This window comes from Scardinius erythrophthalmus (assembly GCF_964197995.2).
Source record: "Scardinius erythrophthalmus genome assembly, chromosome: 13".
Lineage (NCBI taxonomy): Eukaryota > Metazoa > Chordata > Actinopteri > Cypriniformes > Leuciscidae > Scardinius > Scardinius erythrophthalmus.
In genome coordinates this window covers 41201287-41213200 of record NC_138233.1, presented here as the reverse complement: position 1 = coordinate 41213200, position 11914 = coordinate 41201287, and the positions used below count along the sequence as shown (strand labels likewise).

Sequence of the window (11914 nt, the reverse complement as noted above, 5' to 3'; positions counted from 1 at the left end):
CCAAAAACTTTCATATTTTTAGAAAGGATGTGGATTAAAACAACCACAAGTTGATCAATTCTGTTATATTAAAATGTTAATGTACCGAATTATCCATTTGTTTTCTGACAGGAACAGATATAATGAATCACCGCTCCACATTTTGATTGACAGCCGTCACAGCCTATAGTGACCGTGTTTACTCCTTTCCTTTCAACCATTGGATAGGGTTTAGAAACGGCTGTTGTGTTTGTATTTCTGACGAAGCGCTGGTAAATATAGGTGAAAAACTACGCCTCAAAAAGAATACATACAATGCTTTCTTAAAAAGGCAAAAGAACGCTTGCACGTTTTCATAATATGATCATTAAAAACCAACAGACTGATGAAAATGTGGGACTTTTTCACAATCTGCGACATGCGGGACAAGGGGTGAAAATGATGTGCAGTTAAACGCAAAGCGGAGGCTTGCAGTCGTACTACCGTATCCTCAACGACCAAACGGTGAAGTATCGCTATCCCCATCCTCTGGGACCTGCCGCCTTAGAACAGCTACGTGGGGCTCGCATCTTTTCCAAATGGGACCTGCGGAGCGCATACAACCTCATTCGAATACGTGAGGGTGATGAATGGACTGCCTTTGTAACACCCTCAGGTCCATACAAATATCTGGTGATGCCGTATGGACTGTCCAGTTCACCCTCTTTTGAGGGATACATGAATGAGGTATTCCCGGAGTTCCTCCACCAGTTCACCATCGTCTGCATCGACGATATTCCCATCTACACGTCTACATCGCCAACACGTCACGCAGGTCCTACAAAAGCTGAGAGAGCACCATCTTTATCTCAAGCTTGAAAAGTGTGAGATCCACAAATCTTCCATCCACTTACTGGGGTATGTCATTGACCATAATGGTATCCAGATGGACCAGAAGAAGGTGGAGACCATCCTTGACTGGCCCTTAATTTCTTCATTTAAAAGGTTACAATACTTCCTTGGATTTGCTAACTTTTACTGACATTTCATCAACAATTACAGCCTCATCACTTCTCCACTCACATCTCTACTCAAAGATTGACCCAAGTCTCCTGGAACCCGCCAGCCTCACAAGCCTTCCTCACCCTATCCTGGTCCATGCCGACCCTGATCTTCCATTCATCGTTGAAGTAGACGCTTCCACTACTGGGGTAGGAGCTGCACTCTCCCAGCGGTAGGGTGACCCTCCACGACTCCATCCATGTGCCTTCCTTTACAAAAAGCTGTCCCCGGCGAAGCGCAACTATGATATTGATAACCGAGAACTTCTGGCGATCAAGTTAGCTCTCGAAGAGTGAAGACACTTGCTGGAGGGAGCCAATCATTAGTCTGAAGTTATTACGGATCATCAAAACCTTGAATACCTTCGCGATGACAAAAGACTTAACCCTCGACAAGCCCGATGAGCCCTTTTCTTCACCAGATTCAATTTCATTGTGACTTATCCTCCACGTCAACCGTAGAGCTGATGCTCTTTCCCGGTTACACTATCCTGAACCTGATCCATCTCCTCCAGAATCCTTCCTCCCTCCAGCCATGATCATACGTCCCATTATATTGGCCCTCGACGGCCAAATCGCCCAAGCCATTCATTCTGAAACTGCTCCGCCGAGAGGTCCTGAGGAACAAATATATGTTCCTTCTTCCCTTCATCCGTTCCTCATGGACTCAGCACACACCTCTCTGGGCTCTAGACACTCATGCAGCCAGAGAACCCTCTCGCTTCTTCAAAACCATTACTGGTGGCCCACCATGACCCAGGACATCTCCCGATACGTGAAGGGCTGCTCAGTCTGTGCCATTACCAACACACCACACAGGCTCCCGGAGGGAAAGCTGCTCCCACTACCTATACCTCAGAGACCCTGGTCCCATGTGGAAATCGAGTTTATGACGGATCTACCCTCTTATAACTCCAGCTCCTGTGTATTTGTAGTAGTTGACCGGTTCTCCAAAGCTTGCAAACTGATACTCCTGAGGGCCTGCCCACAGCACTGGAGGCAGCTGAACTGCTTTTCCAGCATGTATTCCGTCATTTTGGACTCCTGGAGGACATGGTATCAGATAGACAACCCCAATTAATTTACAGAGTCTGGCCTTCTTCAGGTTATTGGGGGTCTTCGTGAGCCTTTTGTCAGGATACCACCTGCAAACAAGTGGCCAGACTGAGGGTAAGATCCAGGAGATCAGGAGATACCTGCAGTCTTACTGCCACCAGCAATAAAACAGCTGGAGCCGTTTGCCCCCCTGGACCAAGTATGCCCAAAACTCCCTGAGACCACGAGCACTCTCACAGGATCTGCCACATCACCAGACACTCAACACACACCGCATCACTCAGTTCACAGTCACCGGAAGACTGATTCTCTGCACCGGCATCTAATCACCAGCACTCCCTTTAACTAGCAGTCTCCATCCACACTTCAATTGTCTGGTCTCGTCGTTACCAACCAACGTTCACAGACTCCCTTCCTGTTCGTCTCACCTGAGATATCAACCTGTCTTCTTCATCTTCTGTCATCCGTCTTCTGTCCTCTAGCGCTAAACCTCCTGCAACCTCCTTCCATGGTCCTGGGGTGCGTTTCCCGAAAGCATCGTTGGCCAACTATGGTCGCAAGTTCCGTCGTTACCAATAGAGTTCAATGGACATTGCGATGAACTTGCGACCATAGTTGGCCAACGATGCTTTCGGGAAACGCACCCCTGTACATATCCACTTCTGTCATCCACCGCATCTGCAAGTAAAGAACCCAAGAACTCTATTACCTGCAAGCTAAGTTTCTCCAAATCATCAGACTGCTTGATACTCACGCATTCATCTCTCCTGCTGCTTCTTCGATACCTGCAAATAAAATATATCTGTTTGCTACTTACCCGTCTTGTCTCCATCTGTTGCGTGACAGTGGAATCAAAGCGACTGAACATAAACTTTAACAGCCATGTTATCTTTGCAAGCACAGACTGTTATTTAGTTTAATCAGTCTTTCTTTTTATTATAGAATTAGCATCATACAAACAATACATGATTATTCCTCCTCACATAAATTTTGCGTCTGAAAGGAAAACTCCTACAAATACATATGCAATAAGGTCAGCTGCAAAAATAATCCTGTCCACGCCTTTTCAGCGCTGATTTTCCACTGTGTGTCTTTAGTAAACCCTGACAGTAGTTTTTAACTGGAGCTAGTTGTTAGTAAATCTTGCCCTTGGAGTTTGACATCAGCAACAAAAGATATGGGAATCATTTTCAATCTGCTGATCTGCTGATGAAATTAATGATTATACACTTCTTCGTATTTTAGTTTTTGCATTTAGCACCCCCCCCCCCTGCCGCTGACCTGTCAATCACTACACTTTTCCCTCAGAAATTGCTAGTAAATTTCACAAATAATTACAAAGAAATGACAATTAACACATTGAATTAAACGTGACATTTTGAAGGAAAATGACTGAAATATTTTTTTCTTGTAAAATATACTCCAATAATCTTAATTTTATTTACAACCTTTACAATGTTTTTACAGTTTAGAGCCACTGTTCTTAAATTATATTTATTTGTTCTCAAAACACTTTTTACCGTTGTTAATATCTGTTTGAAAAGTCTTTGGATAGGCTCCTAATGATGCTGGAAACCACAGTAAGTCCTGTGTTCTGTTAGGCCTGTCTGTAGATCCGCCCTCTCTCTCTCTGTCGCACAGCTGAAGCGAGTGCGGGAAACCGACGGAGAGATGAAGCCTCTCATGGAGAAGAACAAACGCTTGCATAAGAAGAATGAAGAGCTGCAGCAGACTCTACAGCGCATGGAGGACAAGCTGAAGACGCTCAGCAGAGAGAACGCAGAACAGGTGTGCTGAGAAAGGCGGCATTCAGAATAATATTCCTTTAAGGAACGTTCATCGTTTAGCCTGTACTGTACTGTACTGATCTTGTAGAGTAAATCCCTCTCCCTGTGTTTCCTCAGAAGGAGAAATCTCATCAGAACCCGCAGCCGGGCGTCCTGAAGAGACACACCTCTCTGACGGACCTCAGTCAGACCCACGAGCAACAAGAGCTCGAGTATCTGCGCCTGCAAATCAGCGAGCAGCGCGGCGCCATAGACGAGCTCACGCAGGTTCGTCTCAGCGCGCGCATGTTGAGATCATCCCACGCCAGACATGCTTGAGTAGTTCACCGAGAGCAGAGGAGTGAACACGAACCTGAGTCACAACACATTTACCTTACATATTAATGCATTTGTGTGTGAACCTGGGAAATAATTTAGATTTTATCCCTCATGATTTGATTTGCTAATGGAAAGTGAGGGTATGATGCTATTGATTAACAAAGATAGTAGAAATGGTTAAGCAAATGAACATTTCCATAATAAGCACTCAATAAAGTCTGGAATACACTGCACAGGATTTACAGTCAGGACAAGTGGACGCTAGTTACTGCAGATTAGAGTTGACAGATAGATAGTGTATGATGCTCACAGATTGCGATTTTTTATTTATTTATTTTTTTGATTTTATTTTTACATTTTTTTTAGCTTGTTTGTTGTTTTAAGCTGATTTTCGAACACATTGTTTTCATTAGTCACATGACTTCGAGAAACAGAGCATGTGTTTCTGCGTGAGTGTGTTCTGTTGAAAGTCTGGTAGTGTGTGCTGAGATCCTCAGTCGTTTAGTGTTTAATGCCCAGGTTTTCCTCTGGAACTAGTAACAATCTCTGCAAGTGTATGATGCCTAGTGTTTTAAAATCTGTTCAGATTGTAAGAGTCGTGTAGTGTGTTCCAGCCTTAAGACCAGGAGCGGTGTTTCCACATGCAGGTTCTGTGTCCTGGCCTGGGTTTCAGCTTTATAATGCGTGTCTGTGTTTGTGCTCATTCTCTAATTGGCCTTGCCCTGTAATTACTAGTGTTTGGTAATCAGCGCTGTGTCTGTTAATTAGTTTGTTTTCTTCATTAAGACAAAGCCTAATTAGAAATGAATTACAGCCTCATCTTCTCTTCCCCTCCCTCATGACTTCTGTTTACACACATGCTGATATTACAGTATTCCCAACGACAGAGCGGTGTCGGGGAAACACAATCTTCAAGAGTTTGGGGTCAGAACGTCTTTTAAATAAATGCAGTCTTGGTGAGCATAAAACTACATTTATACTAATAAGTTTCATTCCACACTAGTGTTTCCAAACGTTTTCCACATGTTTCTCGTCCACACTGAAACATTGGAAGACGCTTAAATCATCTTACTGCACGTGTGTAAAAGGTAATAAAAGCCCGCTGAGATGATATGATAAAGCTCTCACGCTACTCGATCCTCAGGTCAATCACCACTCACCGTCTGGTCTAAAACACAATCGCCCGCATCTTCTGTAGCGACACTGTGAAAGCGAACAGCACACACCGGTGTAAACACAGATATCTGTCCGTACATCACATGACTAACGTGCCTCATCGATTTCAAATACCACAGTGCTCACCACAGCACCACAACACGCTTTCACAGCCATCCACGGCGGCGTCGACAGAGAAACAGAGGACTAGATGTGCTTTCCAGATGATGTATAGAGACAGCCTAAGGGCCGTTTACACGACACCGGTTTAAGCTAAAAACGGAAACGGCGTTTTGGGGACCTGAGAACGCAAACTTTTGAAAACGGGCTTCAAAGTATACGTTTTTAAAAACTATATCGTTATTTTCTGTGTAAACTGCAAAAACGTGAGTATGTGAAACCGGTGACGTCATGCGTGTGGCGTGTTCAGTCTATAGGTGTGTATAATGTTTCTTTATAAAGTGAGATCGCCATCTACAGGCCTGGCAGCAGAATACAGCGAGAACAGCCGCGGATCCGTGTGAACGCCGGACACTTCTTCAGTTTGAGCACACCGCTGTCGTGTGAACTAAAAGACTTCCTCAAACACAGAACATCTTACTGACCCCAAACTTTTGAAATGTGACACTCATTCTGATCCAATGTGAAATGAAACTAACGACTCTGAGGTGTGTGTGTTTAATGTGATGTCTGGATGTGCTTTCAGGAACGGGACAGGCTGATAATCAACAAGAAGAACCGGAGGAAAAACATCAAGTTGCCCAAGGTGAGCTCATCCTCAGAAACGCGTCTCCATCCACATGTGGAAGTTTCGCTCGGGTGACTTCTCTTCTCTGTGCGGACTCTGTCTCTAAGCAACGCTCTCCTCTGACGAGCGTCGCACAGTAATTGGCCTCTCGAGACCTTCGCTTTCTCTTTTCTTTCTCTGGCATTCTCCAGATTTCTCCTCTTGTCTAAAGGGTCACAACAGCCAAAACAACTAAACCAAACAACTATAAACCACATCAAAAAGTCTCAACTAAAAAGTCTGTGTATGCAGATGTCACTATCCCTGAGTTTGTGTGTGTTTTGGATTTACGTACTATAATTTGGGTACAAAATTGTGTCCTGAAAATGACAAAACCTTGAAGGGAAGAAGAGAAATCTTGGGAAGGTTTGAGGATGTCCTGAATATGTGAGATGAATAACGAGGTAAGTTTGCGTGCGGACCTGATGTTGTGATGGTGATCGGGTTTAGTTGTTGGTTCTCCAGAAGTGTTGCTAAGGAGGTGGAGTCAGCAGACGTGACTATAAACTCATCCGACACTGGCGTAACACACACACATCTGCGACTGTGCCTGAGAACGCTGAGGAAACACACACACATCTGCGACTGTGCCTGAGAACGCTGAGGAAACACACACACATCTGCGACTGTGCTTGAGAACGCTGAGGAAACACACACACCTCTGAGAACGCTGAGGAAACACACACACCTCTGAGAACGCTGAGGAAACACACACACCTCTGAGAACGCTGAGGAAACACACACCTCTGCTGGGGAAGATGCTGCTGGGGCGAGTGTTTTCCGGGGGCTGTTCTTAGAGCCGTTCAGTATGAGCGAGTACTTTCTGCTGGTGCTGTATCTCTCCATGTTCCTGTGTCTGTGTGCGCTGGTGTGTCTGTACTTCTCCGGCTGTCAGGAGATGACCTACAAACACGATGGTAAGAGACACTTCTGAGGGACCTCTGATTTCATGAGTAACATGGGAAATCCTCGAAAAGAGGCTTTTTTGTGGGTTCAGAATCGCGGACAATCACCTTGATTCCTTCAGTCTGTAAAAAGTAATGCAGGTTTGGAAGCAGGGACGAGCGGTGTAATCCTGAGGGAAGCTGACGAGAGGAGATCATCAGCCCACGTCTCGTTTGCTTCAGATCGTGTGAAAGTTATTGAGTGATTTATGAAGACATGTATGTTCTGTCTTTCAGAGGCATGTTGTGGAGACATATTTTGGATTTGATGAAGAATCTGTCGACTCTGAGACGTCGTCTCTGACATCATATAACACAGATCACACCCCTGCTACACCCGAGGAGGACCTCGAGGACGTATGTCATGACTTACTTCTCTAGCTGATGTAACACACTCGAGCATCGCTAATGAGTCTGAGAGTCTCTTCTGCTCTGCAAAGCTGCGTTTAATTGATCAAAAATACAGTAAAAACAGTGAAATATGATTCTGTTGTCTATGTGAATATACAGTAAAGTGTAATTTATTCCTGTGATCAAAGCTGAATGTTCAGCATCATTACTCCAGTCTTCAGTGTCACATGATCCTTCACAAATCACTCTAATGTGATGATTTGATGATCAAGAAACATTTATGATCATTATCAGTGTTTATAACAGTTGTGCTGCTTCAGATTTATGTGGAAACTGTGATACATTTTATTTTTCAGGATTCTTTGATGAACAGAAAGTAAAAAAAAAAAAAAAAAAACAGAATTTATTTGAAATAGAATCTTTTTTAACATTATAAATGTCTTTACTGTCACTTTTGATCAGTTTAATGCGTTCTTGATGGAACAGTAGTGTACTTATATCCACCTCTCTTAATTCATATTTTCTTGTACTATCGATCAGTCTTTCTGAGAATTTATTTAATAATTATTTTGTCACTCTTTCAAAATCCCGTTGTTTATATGCAATCATCACTATTACTATTGTTTATATTCAGTATTAGTGATTTAAACAAGCCCTGCACTTTTGTTTGACAGACGGGAATAATGCAGTACATAGTAAAATGATAATATTTTGTGTCCTATGAATACAGAATCCTAGATCATATGTAAGAAACACTCTTGCAGCAGCAGAACACCTGAACATCTGAGCGGATGAGCCTGAGCCTGCGTGTTCATGCAGTGTGTGTTTACCTCAGAGCATGGCTGTGTTCAGGCGTGCTGATTGGTCAGATGTGCTGTTGACTCTGGTTCATTAGTTGTGCAGAGCTAGATAACGAGCAGTGGCTCATTAACTGTATATAACCCTCAACAGTGTGTTCCTCTAGTGCGGCTCCTCATTAAAGAAGAGTGCACTCACTGGATATCTTCAGAATGAGATTTACTGACTGTGATATTGTTGTGTAAACTGTATTATCAGACAGCTCTGTATGTAAAGTTGTAATATATGTTATCCAACTTTACTCACAAACATACAGTACACTCACATAAGCAATATTACTATATATCAAATCTCAACTGTTTGATAGCTTGTATCGATACAGAATGTAAACTATATTATCGTGCAGCTTTAAGGCATGAGGTTATAAACATTAATATCATGATTTTGTACAAATAAATTTTACTTGACTTGTATAAAAATAACATTTTGTGTTTAAAGTAAATTTACCATGTGCAAAACTGGAATATGGCATAAAACAATTATGAATAAAGCAAGCGTTTCCATCCCACGTGTTCAAGAGAACAACATCATCTCTTCCTGGTGCAAAATATCAATAATGAACTGTAGGTTTCTGCACTCTGGCTGTTTTCCCTCCATCATGAACGAGTGTGTCTCAGAGCGTCAGGCGAAACACAGTAACCGCTGTCGTGTTCTCTAGCGTTTGGATGCTGGTGTTCGGGAACACACTAGTGTGTGTGTGAGACGCTTCTGGAGGGAATTAAACCAAATCATTCTGATCACACACTTCGACTCCAGCGTTTCAGAAACACCAAACCAACATTAGAGACGCTGCGACGCCATTGGTCCGCTGGTTAGTCCAGTCAACCAATCACAGCCTCTGCTGACACAAAGTCACATGAGGTTATTGAGGGATTTATTCCGTTTCCATCATAGTTTATGTCTTCGTATCGGATAAATGTTTAAAAAGACACTTGTTTTTAATCTTAATCTTGCTGTTTCGATTCAGCAGGTTTTATCCCAAAATGCTCATAAAAATAGGTGAATGGAAACACAGATTATTACTCGCCCTGCACTGCAAATATAGATATCACAATAATACACAATGTATGGTTCGGACAAACAAAGAAGCAGTGTTTTTGACGTTTAGGAACTACTAAACTAGTTTAATCCTGATTGATAAATGATGTGATGTGTTGACAGCTGTGATTGACAGCTTGTGTTGTCGGGCAGGTCTTCTGCCGGGAGGAGGCGGAGCTACGGTTCCGTCAGCTGACCCGCGAGTACCAGGCGCTACAGCGAGCGTACGCACTTCTGCAGGAGACGGCCGGCCCGCTGGACCCCGAGAGGCACTGCAGGGTGAGCGCGACCCCACACACACACACACACGCATGATAACCGCACACACACCGGTTCTCTTACACATTTAATTTTAAAGGGATAGTTCACCCAAACATTTTAATCAGCCCATGATTAACTCTCCCTCAAGTCATCCTAGGTGTATGTGACAATCTTCTTTCAGACGAACACAATCAGAGTTATATTAAAAAATGTCCTGGCTCTTCCAAGCTTTATAATGGCAGTGAATGGCCGTTTCTGTTTTAAAGTCCATCGAAGTGCATCTATCAATAGAGTAGAATGGAGGACTCCAATGGAGTTAGAGGGGGTAGAGTTCAGCATGGGAGCAGCTGTGGGGAAAAAGCCGTTCCTAAACCTGCTAGTCCTGGTCCGGAGACTCCTATAGCGCCTCCCAGACGGTAGGAGGTCAAACAGTCCATGAGCCGGGTGAGAGAAATCTTTTATGATGTTGTGTTTTTCTAGTGGTCGACCGATATATTGCTAAGGCCGATTTTTTTTCTTTTTTCTGATTGGCCGATGTGTTGGAACTTTTATTTTGACGGCGCTCCAGACTTTTATTTTGCCGGGCGGCGCTTGAGTACCTGAGAAGAGAACCTCTGTCAGTCATATCTAATACTTTGTTAGACAGAACTGGTAAACAAAGAAAGTAAATGGTATGCACAAAAGTAATTATATTATTTGTTACAGAAAAGGCAAATAATCAGGCTAAAATACTTTCTCATACCGTCAACATTCAGCAAATGCACATCTACATCATTTAAACAAATCTCTGAATATCTAATGAACATTTCATTTCACAAAGCTTGCAGATTTAATGGAATCCAGCTGTGATATCTTGTGAAGTGTGCGTTTGTAGCCTGATAAACGTGTTACTGCGAGTGATGGTCAGTCCTGAAGTGAGTGAATGCCAGGGGCGGAGTGGCAATCGGGAGAGTCGGGACTTTTCCCGGTGGGCCGGTAGTGTTTTGAGGCCGCGAGGGTCTGATAATAGTTATCCATTGCAAGTTCTTAGAAACACCAATGCAGTTCAAAGGCTATCGGTTGCTTTCGGTGACGTGAACTCCATTAAATCTGCATATAGCGCGGGAATTGAAGATCGGATTTATATCCGTTTTGCAAAAACACATTTATGTGAGCAGGTGTAAATGGAATCGTTTTGATAAATCAGATAGCTCTCCGATCTGAGAAAACGCATGAAGTGGCCAGCTGTAAACAGCCCCTAATGATGGAAAGACACAAAAGAAAAGGGAAAGGTGGCGCTGAGAAGGTAAATATGAGACAAAAATGAATGGTTTACTATTGAGCGGCTCTCTTTTTCTCTTATTATGACCGCCGCTAGCGTAGCTAGCGAAAGCGGTCATATAGGAATTGTCAAAGTTTTTTTTTTTTTTTTTTTTTCGTCACCTTACTGAATTTTTCGTCAACGATACCAGGGACACCGAAGCACCGGGGAACATGAAATTTGGTGGGCATGTAGCCCCACTAGACTTCTAAGGAAAAATTTCGTTTGGTCCCTGGGGGCCACTTCCCCCCCCGCGCTGGGGCCCCCTTAAATTTTTCGTCAACGATACCAGGGACACCGAAGCACCGGGGAACATGAAATTTGGTGGGCATGTAGCCCCACTAGACTTCTAAGGAAAAATTTCGTTTGGTCCCCGGGGGCCACTCCCCCCCCGCGCTGGGCCCCCCCAAACCCCCAAAAATGCCGTTTTTCCTAAATAACTACCTGAACCGTGGCACCGAGGATGAAGAAATTTTTATGGTATGTTGGTCTACTAGACTTTTACGGAAAAATTTCATTTGGTCCCCAGGGGCCACTTCCCCCCCCCGCGCTGGGGCCCCTGTAAAATTTTCGTCAACGATACCAGGGACACCGAAGCACCGGGGAACATGAAATTTGGTGGGCATGTAGCCCCACTAGACTTCTAAGGAAAAATTTCGTTTGGTCCCCGGGGGCCACTCCCCCCCCCGCGCTGGGCCCCCCCAAACCCCCAAAAATGCCGTTTTTCCTAAATAACTACCTGAACCGTGGCACCGAGGATGAAGAAATTTTTATGGTATGTTGGTCTACTAGACTTTTACGGAAAAATTTCATTTGGTCCCCAGGGGCCACTTCCCCCCCCCGCGCTGGGGCCCCCGTAAAATTTTCGTCAACGATACCAGGGACACCGAAGCACCGGGGAACATGAAATTTGGTGGGCATGTAGCCCCACTAGACTTCTAAGGAAAAATTTCGTTTGGTCCCCGGGGGCCACTTCCCCCCCCCCCGCGCTGGGGCCCCCGTAAATTTTTCGTCAACGATACCAGGGACACCGAAGCACC

General features: G+C 44.1%; 1 protein-coding gene across 1 annotated transcript in view; it reads left to right on the top strand.

The window, feature by feature from the left end:
• The window catches only part of jakmip1 (janus kinase and microtubule interacting protein 1), a gene marked incomplete at its 3' end in the record, with an annotated part of 80684 nt that overhangs the window by 48100 nt on the left and 20670 nt on the right, over positions 1-11914 (top strand). The window contains exons 6-10 of the mRNA XM_081382523.1: positions 3717-3863; positions 3980-4129; positions 6042-6101; positions 7304-7423; positions 9467-9592. Of these exons, the coding sequence (XP_081238649.1) occupies positions 3717-3863; positions 3980-4129; positions 6042-6101; positions 7304-7423; positions 9467-9592 (603 nt within the window). The remainder of the gene's footprint in view (positions 1-3716; positions 3864-3979; positions 4130-6041; positions 6102-7303; positions 7424-9466; positions 9593-11914) is intronic.